The sequence below is a fragment of the Ambystoma mexicanum genome, chromosome 2p (assembly GCF_040938575.1).
Source record: "Ambystoma mexicanum isolate Mex_15411 chromosome 2p, UKY_AmexF1_1, whole genome shotgun sequence".
Lineage (NCBI taxonomy): Eukaryota > Metazoa > Chordata > Amphibia > Caudata > Ambystomatidae > Ambystoma > Ambystoma mexicanum.
The window spans coordinates 1,027,675,073-1,027,695,116 of NC_090923.1; the positions used below are offsets into that span (position 1 = coordinate 1,027,675,073).

At 47.5% G+C, this 20,044-nt stretch overlaps 1 protein-coding gene across 5 annotated transcripts in view; it reads right to left on the reverse strand.

The window, feature by feature from the left end:
* Nucleotides 1-20,044, reverse strand: part of PACS1 (phosphofurin acidic cluster sorting protein 1) — a 2,791,059-nt gene that overhangs the window by 2,310,404 nt on the left and 460,611 nt on the right. For all 5 annotated transcript variants that reach the window (XM_069644890.1, XM_069644889.1, XM_069644887.1 and 2 more), the window contains exon 3: nucleotides 19,580-19,669. In XM_069644890.1, coding sequence (XP_069500991.1) covers nucleotides 19,580-19,669 — 90 coding nt within the window. The remainder of the gene's footprint in view (nucleotides 1-19,579; nucleotides 19,670-20,044) is intronic.

Here is a 20,044-nt window from a genome sequence, read left to right on the forward strand (position 1 = left end):
ATTCTCCAACGTTCCAACTCCCCTCCTCCCTTTCTACACCAACACTGAGCCGAGGAAGGAGGAGGACTGGGAGTAAAGAGGCTAACACTTACATATCTCATTGGACATGTCCCGTTAATAATGTCAGGCAAAATCAGGCACTTTACCTTAATTACCTACATCTGATACCCATTAGCTCCCTCCACACGGATAAAAAGCGGAACATTGAGACACACTGAGCAAGGTGAGACACACGAAGGAGCAGATCTTCCGGGGAAAAGGCAAACCCACTGGAGCAGGACGACCGATCGAGGGACCAGAGCGAGGGATAGGGAATCCTGGAAGATCCCTGCCGGAGGTTGTTGCCTCTGGAAAACCGTGAAGGATATGCGCAGAAAGCCAAATCACAGTGCAGGCTTCTTCCTGTCCAAGTTTCAAGAACACCAGCGACCCTCCCGGGTGAACGGCATAGTTGGGGAGGCGAGGCAAAGCATGTGGTACAAACCTTGACTTGTGAATCGAAGCCGCAGAAAAAAGAAAGGAATGTATGTACACAACCGGTGAGTTAGCGAAAGACATGAAGGGCCAGTTTGTGTCAAGGAAAGATTGAAGATGCAACATTCTATCTCAATTTAGGGTTGCGCGCATGCTGTTGAGACGCAAAAGAAAGCAAACCAGTAGTGAACTTTAAACTTACAGATTACTGTGAAGCCAGTGATACATAGTAACGGAGTGGTCCAGCGAAAAGAAATAGCCCACTCGAAAGACTCTGTGAAATGTTTGATGTATTGTTATAAAGTGACAAAGTGAACAAACTCTGAAATGTGCAATGGTCAAGTTTAATCCCATTGAAAGGGGAAGTTAAAAGGTGAACGCTTTAAGAGAAAGATGTCTTTGAACTTTTCTGATTGTGTTATGGAACTACTGAGACCAAGAGACACTGGGGCAAATAAAGGAGAGCTGAAGTAGCTAAACTAACTAATGAAGTGAAAGTCGAAGTGGTCCTTCAGAGGTCTACGGAAAAATACCTTGCACAATCGAAAGTCTTTGACATCAGTGAAAGGTCCAAACCAGACTGAGGAGGACCTGGAATGCGAAATAAGCTAGGGGAAGGGAACCCCTAACAAATGTGAATGAACCTTGGGGAAGTGAACATCTGCAAGTGCTGTGATTGCGAGGTCCGAGCCTGGCTGAGGGAGATCTACGTTGAATCAGATACTTTTAGTTGAGAGGTCCAAGCTCGACAGCGGGAGACCTACGTGAACTTCTGTTGTACTGGGAAAGAAACTTTGGTAAACTGTAAATAAGGAACTTTAATGTTGAAGGCCAAGCGGGACTCGACCCACGTTTTGAACTGCCTTTTATTGATAACCTGAGCCAGAGTGTGTCATCCTGTCTACGGAAACCGCCTTACTCCTTGCTGTCCAACGTGGGGAGGAGAGCTGACCCCAGCCATCTTGACCCTTTACATTATAACACTGACTTTCTTTTGCATACACACTCCCCTTTACACAGTTTGGGTATATGAGACAGGGCAGGCATTAGGTTTTTCTAGTATAGGCCAATTTGATTGGACACAGACTGACTAAGACTGTGTTTTCTTTATTATGATGGTAGAGACTACTCCCATCGTGCTATAAAACAAAGTAGGAGTTTTTCCAAACCCAAATAATTTAATAAAGGTTTTGAAACTTGTATCTCTTGTGTCAATGTTATACTTGTGATACCATGCCTCCCTTACACCTTCCGCGAGCTGAGGAACAAATATGGCCTGGGCCCCGGGAAGTCTACATATACCTATTCCTTTAGCACGCAATATTTGCACAGTTTGGGGGGAAGACGATCTTCTGGACCATAACCCCCTGGAGATTAACTTGCTCATATAGGCATTACAGAAAAGGGATCACAACCCTGTATCAGGTAATTAATAACTTTTCTGCACCCCCGCTTGACCAATTGAATGGGAAAGGTATCTAGGCATTCAAGATCAAAGACTGGGTGGAAGCCATGGTGACTGCTAGGGAAATTAATGTATCATCTCGAATGCGGCTGATCCAGTAAAAATACTTCATACTGTGCACTACTGAAGGGATTTGCTATTCAGGTTGGGTAGAGCAGACGAGACCACTTGCCTTAAATGTGGGGAGGCTGAGGGGACATTTTACCATATGCTGTGGAGTTGTGGGCTGGTATCTGCCCTGTGGGAAGCAGTCCTGGACAAACCGAGGAGGGTGCTGGGCAGACCAATTCCAAGGGATCCCAAAAGGCTGCTTATACATCTTAACAGGGGCAATGAAGGGTGCACATGGGATGCCCGACTGATCGCAATTGCGTCATTGGTGGTTAAGAGGCATCTGGCATCCAAGTGGGGCTCCAGGGACATGCCAACGATCGGAACATGGGTAAGGGGAATGGAACACTTGCTGCATGGAAAAGATAACTTACAGACCCAGGGGGATGCAGGGCACGTATTGAAGGTATTGGGTTAACGGGTGGACTATGTGGACTGAGGGGGAGGAGGTACACCCATGGTGGTCTGATATTGATCATGATGGGAATAATAAAAACGTGGGACCTGGGGTTGGGGGAGGGAGAGAGAGAGAGAGATGGGGAGGAAACGGGATATCCGCATTGTGCAAATGGAACTGGTTATGGACTGTGGTTGTATGTTTTTGAAAAGCAAATAAAATGTTTATATATAAAAAAAAAAGAAACCACAGGCGCCGTAACAGATAATGAAGAAGGGTGGCAAGTAATGAGGAGGGAGAGTGGTTTGTGGGAAGACCGAACGTAGTTGGAAGGGAGAAGAGATGGTGGGAAATGTAAGGTGGTAGTAATATCAGCGAGAGAAGTGCAAGGAAGCGACTGAGGGTGGGACTGAACGAGGGCAGAGATTAGCATTGCCACATTGACAATCCTGGAGAGAGTTAAAATGGGTCATCTCTACAAAATCCAGAGGGATCCAGATAGAAAAGTATGCTGCCTTAAGGTCATCATTACCAGCTAGCACTGGAGAAAAGGAATTTAAGTACGTAGTCTATTGTTTTACAATTTCATTAGTGTATTTCTCCTTATTGAACTTTTTGCAAATCATGAAGTTTTATGAAAATGCATGATTGGATTGGTGGAATAACATTGTACTACATATGCAGGAAGAATAAAACTAAAATAAAGAAAAGCAAACAGATTCCCTTCGTAAGCAGGGGCTCCAATTAACCAGTACAGGTAAGGGCATTCATGGATTTTTCTGCAGCTGAAGGTGTGCTGCCACTACATAGAATTAATTACTTAACCTTGGCAATGTTCCTTCTAGTTGATAAAATGATCCTCCCATAAATTCCTCATCTCAAATAACAATTTGGCGCAGTTTGAACTGGAACAATTTTAAGCTCGCCGTAAGGCAGGTCCATCACAGATTCTTGTCACACGTTCTTGATGTAAGGGATATCGTCTGTACAAACACTTAGGGCTGCTGGCACCAGCTTCATCAGTTCCACTCACCTCTGCTCCCCTCACTGGTCAAGTGTGAGGAACAGTAAGAACTCCTACTTAAAAAAAAAAAAAGAAACATTTGCAAACTGGAATGGCCAGTAAGCTCCAATATCATGCTGTGAAAGGTCTTTTGCCTTCCCTTCCCAAAGACCACTCACTCAAAGATTCTGCAAATAAGCTCCCCATACCTTCAGAGTTGTACCGCTGACAGAGGTGGACATGGCTGCTATACAACTGGGGGCAGAACTATATCTGATACAAAAATGGTTCCTGGCATAAGTCTGATTTCGCAATTACTTCTAATCTGAACCAAGCAATGTAATGCTATTATAATTCAACAGGCAGTTTGAATTAGGTATATATTATTTATTTTTCACAATTACCTATTTTTCATCATTTAATTTCTTCATGATTGCATGTAAAAAACACAAAACAACACATCACATTACTATACGCTTTGAGCTAAAATAAGGCAAGGGGTAGCTTGGAAAATAAACCCAAAGGTTTGATTCAAACAGCTAGACCATAGTGCAAAATTGAATAGTGCAAACTAAATATCTAATATGTAGCTATGGGTATGTACACTTTGTACCCATGGGCAATCTAATCACCCTATATTCATATAGTGTGGTACTAGTTTCTTTTCTTCAAGCTACCCCCTTTATGGCATCCACCAGAATAAATTACCTATGTGCTTACAAACTATGATGCCTTCTTGTTTATTTATTTCCCTTATGTATGGAAGGTGCAACAAGCATAAATCATTCCTAAACATTCATCAAAAGATACATCTCCTAATATATTTTTAGCATGGATTTGTGTTTCATTCAAACCTTAAACAAGTGCTATAGGGTCAACGTCGCCTCCTGAGTGAGTTAGAATGTAACAATTGGCACTCTACTGAATCAACATTTCGGCAGTACTACCCTGTATAAAGACAACCGGATGGACATTCATTTACTATATATTATAATTACTGAAAAACGACCCTATTCTTAATCACTGACCTATTCGTCCACCCCTTCTATAGATCGCCTGGCCCTAAGCTTATGTGCATTCATATCAATTGAGCCTCACTTCACTCGAGCCTGGAATGGATCATCTGCGAAAACATATGTAAGGACATACTGATATTTTTCCTATTTTTATATTTGGATTTATTTGAATTGTGGCTGAAGTGAATTTCCACTGAAAGAATGGGAATTTCCTCCTACCTGTGGTGCATGACAGGATTTCCTGTCTGGTAGAATTTATACTGCCATAGTTCTACTTCCTAGGCTTGACCTCCTATACGGGAGAGGAAATAACCATTGTTCTGTGTCATTTCTAAATGGCTTTACCAGCATATAACAGAGGCAAGGCAGGCATTTGTTCTTTATCTTAATGCATGTTGCGTTGCAAGTATAAGGGCCCACTTCACGTGCTCCAGCTTTTGTAAAAGACGTTGGGCAAAATTGCGCTCTGGCTTGTAAGGCTCCTTCAATAGAGAATGTATGCTGCCATAGTTCATACTCTCTTGGAAGAAGCCTCCCGTTTATAAAAGGAAAGGGAATAGTTTCTTACCTGTAACTCCATTTCTCCAGCATTGGTATCTTTCATGGATTCACATGCTTAGAATATTCCCGTCGTCAGACTGGGACCCCTCAGTAGACATATATAGCCTTTTCCTATAGGAAAACTTCAGACACTTTTGTGTCCTATCTACGTCCTTTTAGGGCCCGCCTACGCATGCTCCGTAGGCCGCCACTGTATAAGAGGCCAGCCCCCGCAGCTCCCCTTCAGATTTCGGCCCCTCCAAAGTAGGAAGGGTCAAACATATCAAGCATATACATTGCATTCCGGGGAGGCTGGCGGGCGCATGTGAATCCATGAAAGATACCAATGCTGGAGAAATGGAGTTACAGGTAAGAAACTATTCCCTTCTCCAGCATTGGATCTTTCATGGATTCACATGCTTAGAATAGATTATATAGCAGTAAACCTGAAGACGGCGGTGAGAATGTAATGCAATATACCCTCACCACAATACACAGTGCATAGGTACACCAGAAATAAGTTTACCCATATAACTGTACCTCCATAAAGCATACGGTCACCAACAGGTAGAAAAAAACTCTCCACAGTGTAGAGCTTACCTTATTGAAACAGATGGCGCAGGACTGCTCTTCCCATCTGCACCTCGTCCGCATGCTGCCTGGCAAGGCAGTAGTGGCGGGTAAACGTGTGGGGCACCGACCATGCCGCAGCCTGGCATATGTCCGTTAGCGGAATTCCTGCCCATAATGCTGCTGAGGAGGACGTTGATCTTGTAGAATGGGCTCTAGGATGCCCTTGCAGCGGCCTTCCGGCCTTGGAGTGGCAAAACGCAATCGTCGACGAGACCCATCGAGCCAATCCTTGCTTAGAAATTGCCTTTCCTCTCGTCGACGGACCATACGCGGTGAACAGTTGTCGAGTAGACCTGAGTTCTTGTGTACGATGTAGGTAAAATTTTAGGGCCCTCTTAACGTCCAAGGTATGAAGAGCTTTTTCTGCTGCCGATGATGGGATTGCGAAGAAAGTAGGGAGAACAATGGACGAGTGTTTGTGATACACTGTAGGAACTTTCGGAACGAAAGTAGGATTAGCTGCCAGAACCACCTTGTCTTTAAAGAATCTTAGGTATGGAGGGTCTACGACCAACGCTTGCAGTTCCGAGATTCTCCTAGCTGACGTGATAGCAATTAAGAATGCCAACTTCCACGATATGAATTTCATGTCCGACGTGGCCAAAGGCTCAAAGGGTGGTTTCATTAAGCCTGCCAACACTATGTTGAGACTCCATGTTGGTGGGAAACGTTTTACTGGGGGAAAAGTTCGAAATAAGCCCCTCATGAAGTGTTTCACAAGTCTGTCGCTGAATAGAGGAGACGACTGTCTCTTCCTCGTGAACCAAGAGATGGCCGCCAGGTGCACCTTTATCGATGTGAAAGATAAACCCCCCTCTGCCAAGTGAAGCAGGTAAGGTAGAACTTGCTCCGGAGTCACCTTCAACGGATTTAGACCTTGTAGTCCTCGACAACACTCACAGAACCTTCGCCACTTATAGGTGTAAGATTTGTTGGTAGAAGGGGCCCGAGCCGCTTGCAGAATTTTCTGACAATCCTCCGAAACGTCTAAGGTACCAAATTCCGAAAAGTCAGGAGGCAGGCTGTGAGGTTGAGACTGTCCGGGTCGTGATGCCACACCATACCTTCGTCCCGGGACAGTAGACTCGGGAGTCTCGGAAACGCTATTGGATGTTCCAGCGACAGGTGAAGCAGGTCGGAAAACCACGGTTGCCGCGGCCAGTACGGTGCCACTAGAATTACCCGGCAACTGTACCTGAGTATCCACTGCACTGTCCTCCGTATGAGGGGAAACGGAGGAAAAGCATAAAGGAACTTGTCCGTCCATGGGAAGGAGAACGCCTCCCCCATGGAACCCTCCTGAGGCCATCTGCTTGTGAATTGTTCGCATTTCTTATTTTCCTTCGTTGCGAAAACTCACTCCAGTGGGGGGTGACCCCATTTCTCGAAAACTTTCGCCAGCTGAACTGTGTCCATTTCCCATTCGTGTATCTAGGCTATCCTTCTGCTGAGGGAATCTGCTTGCGAATTCCTCACTCCCGGGAGATGGTGAGCCACAATGGAAATCTCATGCTTTTATGCCCAATGCCATACTTTCTGGGCCTCCATGGAAAGAGTCCTGGTTCACGTCCCTCCTTGTTTTCTCAAATAAAACATGGCCGTCGTATTGTCCGGCAACACTCGTACTCTCGATCCCTTGATGTGTGGTAGGAACGCCTTCAAGGCCCATCGCACTGCTCTGAGCTCTAACACATTGATGTGTAGGAGTGACTCCGTTTGAGACCAACGACCTTGCATTTGAAGAGTGCCCATGTGAGCTCCCCATCCAGTTAGAGACGCATCCGTGACTATGGTTCGCTGGAACTCCGGTTCCTGTAGGGGTACACCCTTGTTCAGATTGTGGAAACTCTGCAACCACTGAAGGGTCCGAAGCAGTTTGTCGTCGTCGTCAATGATTATCTTGTCTGACCACGATCCTTGGGCCTGTGTCCACCGGTCCGCGAGGAACTCCTGAACTGGCCTCATGAATAGGCGACAGTTTGCCACCAGATGGATGCAGGATGCCATGGCCCCTAGGACCGAAACGTATTTCCTCACTGAGAGCTTAGTGTTTTGCCGTAATCGGCTCGCCAGTTGATTGAGTTTTGAGGTTCTGTCGAGGGAAGGCTTCACTAGCCCCGACAGGGTCTCGAACTGTGCCCCCAGGAACACCAACATTCTCGATGGCCGCAGAGAGGATTTTTCAAAGTTTATGGCAAATCCCAGCTGTTGTAGAAGTTGCATGGTGGCTTGTAAACTTGTGTTGGTCGACGCTGGGGAGGATCCCCTTAGCAGCCAGTCGTAGAGGTATGGGTATACATGGTGGCCTTGCCTCCTTAGCCAGGCCACTACTGGTGCCAGGCATTTCGTGAACGTTCTGGGGGAGGTTTTGAGCCCAAAGGGAAGAACCGTGAACTGGTAGTGAGTCCGCCCCATCACAAACCTCAGGAACTTCCTGTGTTTCCGACACATTGGAATATGGAAGTACGCGTCCTGCAAATCCAGGGACGCTAGAAAATCCGCTTCTTGGACGGCTCGGATCACTTCTTGCAGCGTAAGCATTTTGAATTTTAGGCTCTTTAAGGACTTGTTGAGATCGCGTAAGTCTAGAATGGGATGCCATTTTCCGTTCGGCTTTTTTACGACGAAGTATCTTGAGTCGACTCCTTGACCTTTCTGTGATGTTGGAACTAATTCTATCACGCCCTTTGCCAACATGAGTGTTACCTCTTGTTGCAGTACCCTCAGATGGGAATGAGCGGTGACCACAGGTGGAATGTGCGGAGGGCTGTGCTTGAATTGTAGAGAATGCCCGTTCCTTATTGTGTCCAGCACCCATTGATCTGTCGTTATTCGTTCTCATTCGTCGACATAGGCTGATACTCTTCCCCCCAGAACGGTGTGTTGCTCGTCATTGCTCATCTTTATTTTGCTTTTCTCTCAACGACGACGGATAGGATGGTCTCTTCCTGGAAGTCTGGAAGTTCCGGCGTCGGTTTGCAGTTTGGGAAGCACGCCTGTATCCCTGGGAGGGGTAAGCCGACCTACCAAAGGATCTGTCTCCTGACGCAGAGAATCTGGAATTACCTGAACCCCCTCTAAAGGGACGAAAAGACTTGTAGCTTCAGCCACTCTGGAGGGCACCCAATGAACGTGCTGTGTCCGAGTCCTCTTTCATTCCCTTTAGGGCCTCATCTACTTTCTCTCCGAATAGAAGGTCTCCCTCAAAGGGCATATCTAATACTTTGTATTGTACCTCTGGTCTGAAGTAGGTACACTTAAGCCATGACTGTCGTCGTAACACGACCCCATTATTGACTTGCTTGAAGCCCGATTCAGCGAGGTCAACCGCAATGTTTATTGCGTGATTGGAGGCTTCCTCACCCTCTCAGACAAGTAACATCGCTGCCTTCCTATGCTCTTCCGGAAGATGATCCAGCAACGGAGCCAACCTGTGTCACATTTCTCTGTCGTATCTGGCTACAATAGCCAGAGAGTTTGCGGCCTTTACTGTAGTTGCTCCCACGGATAGCACCTTTTTGCCGAAGGCATCCTGACGTCTTGCCTCGTTTTCAGGCGGAGTCGTGCACTTGTGCTGGGCCTTCGCTTTCCTCGCCGCTGCCGCCGACACCACCGATTCAGGCGTTGGTTGGGAGGATAAGCACTTGGGGGTAGACTCTGGAGCCTTAAATTTTTTCTCAAGGCGTCATTTTACCGCCGGCTCCGAAAAGGGGTGACGCATTGTCTGGAAACCCTCCTTCCACACATGATCTAGTATGGGTATTGAGAACACTGACCTTCTCTTACCCATGTGGTCGAACAAAAAACAGTCCTTTTTCTGTTCTTCCTGGGACAAACCAAATTCCTTACACGCCTTCTCCATCATAGAATGGAATGATGCAATATCGTCCGGGGGGGGAACGGGTGAGCCGGGCTTCTTGGGGTTTCTAACTCCACCTCTGACTCCCAGGTTGGATCCCTGGAGGGGGATGATGAGATATCCGACATGGCTCCTCTGTCAGACTCCGAGTCTGGCAGCTCACCTTCCTCTTGGGGCGCCTGTGGTGCTGAGACTGGCGTGCGTAAGTGAGTCGGTGGGCGGGACGGGCCCGACTCGTCGACGGGTGACTGTGGCAGGTTTACCTGAGGTAGTCTCGGGTCCAACGACTGTACTAAAGACTGAAGCGTGGACAGAATCTCCAACGACAAAACAGATTGAGGATTGAGAAGAGGGGCAGACACTGGAATTCCGGATCCTCTCGTCGACGACTTGTCAACCACTCGTAGCCCGAGGTCTGCCGGGCCAGCTATTCTCCCGCTCTCGTCCTCCCCTGAGGACAGCGACACTGCCTGTTCCTGCAGTAAAGTATGCGGAGGGATCGGATCAAAAACTTCAGGCCTCCAGGCTTCCTGTAGAACCTCCGTTGACGAGGCCACCGTCGCAGTCGTTGGCACGGTGGATACCACATGCATCAGTGGTAGGGTGGAGGGCAATGACTGGACCGCCGTCGACGACGGTGGCTTAGCAGGTGGTTTAGGCGGTCCCGCCTTTTCCACACTTGGCCTGCCTTTACTCGACTCTCGACTCGTGGCCGATCTATAGTGAAGGATTTCGGCCTTTCCTTGTCATGCTTTTTTGACGAAGATGACGATTTTCTCGACAAAGATTGTCTAGCTGAATGACTCTGAGATGACTCTTTTTCCGTCAGTCGAGATTTCTTCGCCGGTGGTTCCGACGACACAGCGCGGTGTGATGTTTTTGCCGATTGTGTGGAGCCTACCTCCGAAGGGGGTATGCCCCCGCTCCATCATTCAACCATGCCACCAGTTGTCGATTTCGGTCTTTGAAGGTCTTTTGAGAAAACCCTTTGCATATGTCACAGTTTGCAGCCGAATGATGAGGGTGGAGACAGTATATACAATCCATATGTCCGTCCCCCTCGTAAACTTTTTTCAAGCCGCACGTCGCGCACGGACGGAACAGCGCCTTTCCTGACATGAAGGAAAAGTTCACCTAACTCCAACTCCAAGTACACAACCTTGTACAAAATAGTAAGACGACGCGAGGAGATCCCACTACGTTGGAGATGGTTGAAATCTGAGGGGGAGCCGCGTGGGCGGGCCTCTTATACCGTGACGGCCTACGGAGCATGCGTAGGCGGGCCCTAAAAGGACGTAGATAGGACACAAAAGTGTTGGAAGTTTTCCTATAGGAAAAGGCTATATATGTGTACCGAGGGGTCCCAGTCTGACGACGGGGAATATTCTAAGCATGTGAATCCATGGAAGATCCAATGCTGGAGAAGAACAATTCCCTGTGTCATTTCTACTAGCGGTTCTGGAGTGTCTAAAATGTGTATAGTAATGTGATTTGTGTTTTACATGTAATCATGAAGAAATTAAATCATTTAGGTACATTGTATTTGAAAAGCACAAATCATTAAGAAATGAAATTTCGAAAAATAGGCATTTAGGAAAAATAAATATATACCCAATTCAAACTGCCTGATAAATTGGTCCGAAGTGAAAAGATCTTTAAAAAATAAAATAAAAAGTAAAACCGCATTTTAAAGGTGTCAAGAGAAAAAGACTTTTATAATGCCGGTTTTCCGATCAAAAGAAAACCGTTCTTTTTCTCTTGAGACCTTTAAAAAGTGGACTTTTCACATAGAACCAATACATTATTATTGCATTGAATTGCTAGTTTCAGATTTTAAGTAAATACAGAGTCAAGATTTATGCCAGGAACAATTTCTGCATCATATAGAGGTGACCACGGCCGAAGGAACGGGCTATTCTCGAGATATTGTCGTTCAGCCCAGTGGTCTGGTTCGTCAGGTGGATCTTCCGGACTTAGGTGCTGCTAGTGATTCACTCAAGCTCACCAGGCTCTCCAAGTGGTGGTCCTGATGGAGTAGCCCAAGCCCAACTCTTGGCAGGAGAGTGTGGTGGTTCACAGGTACAGTACACCATTTTCGTTAAGAGAATGTCCACACACCATTTCAGCTCCTATTCAATTGCTAACCTGCCGTCCGTAATGCTAATACTGGTCAATGTACACTCTAATGCTTATATAATTGGTTTTGCTCGGGCTCATGGAGTGAGGACGTGCCTAAACAGCGCTCCCGTCTTGATCCTGGCTGTGATCCTTAATTCTCGAGGCAAAGTTGGTGAATAATAATTGTACTAATATCCAAGCATAGAACAAGCGTTCCTGCCTCCAATCGCAAAAAAATTGAAGAAAATTAGAGCTCCCCAACCAACATGCGAGGCACCTAAATAGGCTACCCCTTCACGTCAAGAAGGTGGACGGAGCCGCGGCCCCAGCAGTGAGTAGGGGGGAGGGTCGGTGTCTCATACAGTGCTGCAACACACCCATCGAAAGTAAGAAGGCACGCGCCTTCCCCGGCCTGCGGACGACTCAACATTAGCACACAGCTGACAACAGCAGGGGTCGGGAGCGCCCAACAGTGAGGAGGCTGAATCCGAGCTGTGCCTGGGGCGCTGCGACATTGGGGGCTGGCTAGGATGCCGGCCGCTAGGCACACGGCTTTTGAGGCAGCTAGCCCTCCCTCGTGGAAACAGGCTCACCAAAAGGACCAGCAGTGGCACTCGGAGGGGTGCGGAATCACACCACACACGAGCGGCGTAGGAGCACCCTCTGGGAAAGCGTGAAAGGAGGTGGCGCGACACTGAAGTTTGAGGGCGGCCTGCTGAGGGCCCCGTAATAGACCTGGAGCCCGAAAGGCGATGGACATTGTGCTGTCAGGTGAGGAGAGCGGAGCAGTGAGCCACTAGAACTGCATCCTTCCTGTCCTGCGACAGGGGCTGGGACGGCTCCGGATCTGAGCGACATGCGACTAAAATAAGAGGAAAATTGGAAGGCCACCCGAGATAACTTTCGGTAGACCACGCACTGTTGGACCAGAGGAACGCTCGAGGTGCACAGCAACACTGGAGGGTGGGGGAGGTGCGGTGCATTGGACAACACACCCCTCTGCTGAGACAAGGGGCAGAGCCCCGCTGGCCTCACAGGCCTAGTGGTGACTGGGGGCACACGATCGCTCCTGGGCCGCCCCGAGGAATGGCTGGAAACAACAACTTCTACAGAACAGAGGCCGCAGAGGATTCGGCACTGCATTGCAGTGCCCACGGGCACAGGTGATAGCGCTACCACTTTTCCTGAATCTACACAAAACCGGCCCTGGCAAAGACAAAGAAGAGCTGTGAGTACCGCCTTTTATTGCAAGCGATGGCAACGGTGGGATAACAGCGCGCTACGGACATAACTCAAGACCTGAGCCTGGCTACAAGTGGCCGAGTGGGCTGGACACGGGGTGCCTATTGCCCCCAGAGGGCACTGGCCAGCAAGTAGACTGCGCTGCATGGCGCTGCTCCCCGCATACAACTCAATCTGGTCAAGGGCACCGGCAAGTCGAGGGGGATGGCTGGAAGCCAGAGGACCACGGACGGGCCATCACCCGACGGTCCAGCAACACGGGGGGGACCGCTTGGGCTCGACCTAAACAATCAATTCCACACCCCACCAAAGAGCCCCGTCCCTTGGCGCGCCACACAACGTTCCGCCCGGGTGCAGGACGGCAACAGATGGTGCCACTGTAACTAGACTACTTTAAACACCAATGGGGGATCTTGCTACACCCCGAGAGCATCGCTCAACACAGGGAAACAGAACTGAAAGCTGTGGACCTGGTGGCCACAGACCCCAAGGAGATGGAAGCCACGCCATGGAGCGAAGCACATCTGAAGGCAAAACAGCGTAGACTACGGTCCCGGTCAGCCCCCCTGATCACTTAAGTAGTACCACTCACCGACCGGGCAAAGCTGCGCAATTCGCACAGACTTTAGAAACAAAAAAGGGAAAAAACCAAGTGCGAAGTAGAAGCAAAGAACGCAACAGACACTGCTAGGCCCCAGGGGCATTGATAAACTGTTGAGGGCAGAGCTCGGCACATGACTGCACGACAGAAGCACTGTGACCCTTGGGTCTGAGAGCTGGAGAGATACCACTGAATAAGCATTTGCACTTGTCCGAGAAAACAAATACGTGCCACTGGAAAGTGCTGAGACATATTGTTGAAAGGGAGGAGGAACCGGACACCGCTGGGGCACACACAAGCGCTCAGCTAGGCAGTGATTGGTTAACAACACTTAAGCTATGGTTCATTGTTGCCTGAGGGGGACCAGGAGGAAATGCCCTTGACAAAAGAGAAAAACAAGACCTCAATAATGGACTTGTTTGCCATGGCCAAGGCAAGGATCAACCCCTGGCCAGAAACGGATCCAGACGGCACAAGAAACCCCAAATGAAGACTGCCAGGACAAACAAGTGCTGGATGCAATAGCAGCATTGCGCTCGTTCATAGACACCAAAATAGGGGAGGTCAAAGAAGATATGAAGCTAATGAGGCAGGACATGCACAACCTGGCGGAACGAGTGGCAGCCACTGAGACGGGGCAGGAGGAAACAGAAATACTGAAAGATCTACAGACCAGGGTACAAGAGCTAGAAAAGAGAAACACTGTCCTGGAGACGAGAGCGGAAGATAAAGAGGGGCGAGCCAGACGCAATAATGTGCGTCTACTGGGAATCCTGGACGGAATGGAAGGACCCAACCCTACGAACTTCGTAGAGACGCTACTGCAACAGGAAATTGGCGCTGGCCAACTCTCACAGGGATTTGTGGTCGAGAAGGCCCATAGAACATTACTGAAAAGACACCCACCATGATAACACCCCCGCCCGATGATAGCCAAGATCCTAAACTTCCAGGACAGGGAAATCATACTATGGTACTCGAGGGAAGGAGCCAAGATAAAGGGATAACGCTAAAATCTCCATATACCCGGACTACCCGCCGGCAGTGCAAAGGGCAATGAACTCTCTTGTCCCGATTGTTAGGGAGAATTCTCTGTTTAGGCTGAATTTCCTAACCTAGTGAGTCCCCCAGCAGCTTTGCTGGATTTCTGGAGTTTGCTTTTTTTCTCCTGCGAAGAGTGAGTCTCTTTTCTTCACACTCTTGGACATGATTTAAGGGGTTCCTTTGACTGTTAATGTGTTTTATGGGCTATGGGGTCTTTTACTCCATAGGGTCTCATGTGTTTTTACTATGTGTGTTACACAGCACCCTCAGTGCAGTGACACAGGGGTGTCAGTGAAACCCCACCATAGACTCCATACCCTGGGACTGACTACTGTCTCCCAGGGCATGTAAAGTCACCATTGGCTTTACTAGTCCCAAGTTATGAACAGAAACCAGTACAAACCAACGTATTGTGGACGTACTGGTCGGGGCAAATCGATTGCCCCGGGGTCCGTTAGTCGAAGGGGCACGTCTCCGTCCCCACTGATCGAGTTTTGGCTGGTGGCAGTGGACACTACTTTTTATATTCGACCGCGAATATAGCTCTATGGGATTTTCCCATTGTTCGAGGCTACCAACTTTAATTATTTAATTCTCATAGCCTCGAACATACCGCCGGTTTATTTATTTAATATTAATTCGCCGATTGGTATTTTTTGCCAGGACTCGATTCTAAAATGGCGTTTGTGTTCTCTTCTGTGACTCCAACCCAAGTCGAGCCCTTTGTTCCACTTTATGGCGGGCTTCTCCACAGAAGCCTCCAAAAGTGGTGCCACTCTGTCTGGGTACCACAGGGAGTGCGGGAGGGGGTTTAGGCACCCTGGACTGAGTTACCTTGGTAACTCAAGTCGCACTCTTGTGTGATTGGCCCGGCCGGCTCACCACTTAGCATGGTTGATTGACAGCTAGGCTGAGTGAATGGGGGTGTGCTTCATAAAAGCAGGGCTTTTGGGACTGGAACTTCAGAAGTCGCCACAGGACCTGAGAATCCGACGAGGGAGAAGCTGAGCCGAACTGCTACGACGACACCACCGGTGGAGCCCTGCAGAACCGACTCACCACTTCCCGACGACAGAGAAGATCTCCCGGCTGGAGAGTCTTCTTCCCCTGACTGGTGGGCACAACCGGTTTACCTTCTTTTTCTCGCATCCCAGGACGTCTTGTGGTCGAATTGCCCATGCCAAGCACCCCGGCAACCGGATAGCCACTTACCACTGGACCGCGAACAAAAGGACCGCTCCTTTTAATCGAGAACTCCACGGCTGGTTTCTTCCCTGGCAGTGCAATGGACTCCTGCTTTCCTCCCCGACGAGATCCTCTCTTCCTCCGGACGAAGCACCGACTTGCACCCGCTGCCAGGAACAACTGCCCCTGCTGGAGTATTCTCACCACTTTAAAAGGTACCGTGTCCGCCAGGCCTCCCTTTCTAAAGATTGCTACAAGGTAATAATAATCCCTTAACCTTCTGGACTGGGCTGGCCGCCTTGACCATCTAACTGGTCCCTTTCTTTTGGTCCAACTCTTTCTGAACCTTTGAGACTTTTTGTGCACTTTTCAACCGTGTGACCTTGGACACATTTCATTCTGATCCTCTTAAAGTGGATCCGGCTTTCTGAACTCTAACTTCACGGTTTGATTTTGCCTTCCTCTCTTGCTGTGTTCTTGTGAAAGTGTTGGGATCTGTTTCAATTTATACTCTGCCTTTCTCTCCCTTTTAAACCGAATTATCAGAGTGCCATCTGCGTTAAGCGCTCACCGCTGTCTGAAAATAAGTGGGGCTTTACTTAAGACTTGTCTAATATTCTTTTAAGGGAGTGTATATCTTTTAGTGACCGTGTTATTGAACTGCCTGATATTAGTGCCAGTGTGTTTTATTAGATGTGGTTTTAAATAAATGCTTATATCTCTTTTACACCAAGCTCTGGTCAGTGTTTGCTTGTTCTACTGTGTTCTTTTGACCTATTGTGAATACTCTGTATACTGCCTAACTCTTCTTGAGGGAAGTCTGACTGCTCAGCCACAGCTACCAAGTGAATCTGTGTGGTACAGACTGCTACCAAGTGGGTTTACTGCCAAACACCTGTAGTCTTAAATCTTTTGCAGTGGTCCCAGAGGGAACTGCACAGGTTTCTGCCTAACACCATCCCTCCCACTTCAATGGTTATCCCATTATATTCCCCTCTAATCCCACACGTGCCTTGTCAGAGGAGTGGTTTTCAAACACCTGATTACATTAAGGAGGGAGGGTTGCCTGCTCTTTCTGAAGAGAAGCTAATTTCATTTGTATACTCTAATTTGACGCATCTGTGCTAACTTGATTTTACATTAAAAATGTGTAATATGCTGTGCTTGATATTTTAGGCTCAGGATGAAACAAACCCTTTCATTATTTTTGTCAAATGGTGTATCGTGTCCCCCAAAAAATTATTTAAATGAGAAACCTAGTGTGTCAATTCTGTGATGCCAGTGACCATCCTGGCACAAGATAAGTGTAGTTCCCCCTACGTTGGAGCAAATGTTTGCTGTTTAGGAAAGGTCTTTTAAATGATTCATCAGGGAAAATAACTATGTTTGGCAAAAATAATAAAATAGATTGTTTCATACTGGATCCTGGGACAGGGATGCAAGAACATTGGATTGCTGCTAGATTTAAATGCTTGGTTGGTATGGCTTTCCCAATGGCCTTTTCTGTGGGTTTTTCATCAACCCAAAAAGTGTCCTTCAATAACCCTTGGGCTTCCAAACACCATAACAAAGGGATGATGTACAACAAAGTTCCAGATGGTCCTAAGAGTTCCGCTAAATTCTGTTGACTCCTGTCTAACACTCAATACTAGACCTAGGTGGGGGCTTATTGGCGATCCCAAAGCCCCCTTTTTCTGTTGCAGGCTTGCTTAGAGACACGTTCCCTCATAGGAAATGTTCCTGATTCTCGTCACCTAGGTGCTTCTGAGGTCGTTGACTAGTAATTGAGAGAGGTGTGAGTTCTTCAGGTGGAATGTCAGGGAATTATCGAGGTCTAGGCTAGCCCAATCACCACTCCTACTTTGGTAGCCTTCCTGGCACCTTTTTTTCTCAGTGCTAAATCACTGATTCTCCATGATCAGCTGTTCCCCAGGATACAGTCACACTCCTCCACAGATAATACTCTCTTATGCATCTAACACATCCTTCCATCTTCCTCCACAGCTTTCCTCCAACACTTCATAATTTCACATCTAACTTCCACTTCCTTAATACCCCTTGCCTCCTGGTCCTGTTTTGTTCTCCTTCCTTGCCTCCATTGTCTCCCCCATGCTGTTCTTTAGCCTCCATCAGTGGTATTTCCAGCTTTACATTTTCCAACAACCTCTCAATTTCACAATCCTTTCAAAAACTTCCATACCTACTGCTCAACTGTCCCAGCCTCCTCCAACACAGCAACCTTCTCCTTCAACTCCCCAACCTCTTCGTGAAATCCCTTCTGCTACTCTTCTTTCTACAACCTCTAACTTCCTCCTTTAACTAGGCAACGTCTGTCTCCAGTACACTACATCCAACAACCTCTGTTATTCACCTCCTTCACCCTCTCTCAAGTCCCCTTCCGACTACTCCGAGTACTAGCACCATTTATGAAACACTCCCGACTTCTTCACTGACCAGTCCACACAGTGAACCACCTCCACACAGTGAACCACCTGGGTCCCTCCAACTAGCTTCCTGCGTGATTGACCCTTCTGTCAACCCCTCACTGCACTACGAATCCTCTCCCCACTTGTATGGGGCACTGGTCGGTCTCAGCTACAGCTCTTTCACATCCTCTAGCACCTCCCCCTTCTACCAACACCACCAGTTGCTGCCCCAGTCTACCCGGCCTCGTTCCACTCTGCTCCTTCGTGAGCATTCTCTTAAGGTTTACTTGCTTCTCTCATGGTTCAGACAAGCAACACCCTGGCCTGTGCTTTGGGGCTTTTCACAATGTGTCAATCTCTCCTCCTGGGCTGTTCTTGAGTTACGGATATTCACATAAGAGCTTCCAAGGTCTCTACTTGGTGACTGGTGGGACTCAGGTATTCCAGGTGTTGGGATGCTGGAGCTGTGCTTTCCTGGGTGAAAAAAGCTTACATAAGTAAAGCAGGCAGCTGAGGGCCGGCGGTTGGTGCTGTTCTCCTTCAGCTTTCCCCAGGCAGACAATGTTAATCAATATAGGAACAGTGCATTGTGGCTGCTGTTGTCTTATAGGACAGTTTATTGGGATTAATGCCTACTCTTGGACTGCAACTTTCCCACTATTTTTCAATGCATTGTAATGGAGGGGCAGGAAGCGGTCTATACATCTGCAGAGGGGCTTTTAAATTGTCCTTTTATTTTTGTGGCAGGGAGCGCAGGGGGGCCATGCATGCAAAGGGTCATGTGGCTAGCGCCTGCTCTGCATGGGGGTTGCAGGGTGACCGCTGAGGGAATACCCTATATAGCTCCTATGTGTCCCCCAACCTGTAGCTTAGGGGATTTCACAGCATCTAGGTCGGTCAGCCCATCAGCCAACAGTGCCCAACAGGAGTTTTGTTACACCTATTCAGTGTAAGTCCATCTAGTCAGTAGATTTGAAACCTATGGAACCCTGTCCATTGGCTGTGCTGGGCAGGGCACATGACTGGTCTAGTCAGGGATGACAGAGGAGCAAAGAATTAACATGTATTCTATTCATGCTTCACTTTAATGCAAGTTAAGCAAGGGATGTGGATAGTTTTGCCTGTGAAATTAAAATGGAAAATAGTAGTAGTTGACACAACAGTGCCATAACTGCTTAAAAGAGGTCATAAACCAGATACTGGCATATTTAAGTATGCGTTTCATGTGCTCGTTGGTAACTTCAAAGTAAGAAATAAACACAGCCAAATCAGATTTTTGGATGAATTGGCCGGCACCAACTATTTCAATTGTTTTTTTTTTCCTCTCAGGTTTCCAATCCTCAAAATGGTGTCTTCCACTCAATGTAGAGAACAGCATTAGAAAGGCGTATTTATGCAGCCAACATTTCTTAAATTGAGCAGTCTATACACATCGATAAAATCAGGCAGTAAATTATTTATTTACCTGAAGCGAGAATGTCAGCTGTAAGTCTGTCTCTGCCAGCCCACAAGCAGGAAGGATGATTTCATTGGACCTCAAGATTCTCTTTGAGCCCTGATACAAAAAGAAAAAAATAATGGGTTACTTAAAAACTAGTTTCAGCACTTTACAATATTTTTCCAGGAAGTGGTCATCCCCTGATAAAACTGCTTTGAATCCTTCCCGCCACACTGGATCTTAGAAACCAGGCCTACAGATAAGGGGTGAATCAGTCACTTTTACTCCCTAAAAATAGACAAATACTCCACAAAAATTAAAATTGGGAGTAAAAATACTTCCAACACAATAAATAATAAACACACATAAAGGTGACCTCCCCCTGCGTTCAGTCACACAAGTAGTGCCACAGGAAGAAACTATTAATGCCTGATCTGAAAAGGTAAACATCTATTTTTGAATGTGCATTAATAACTATGTACAGATATATTT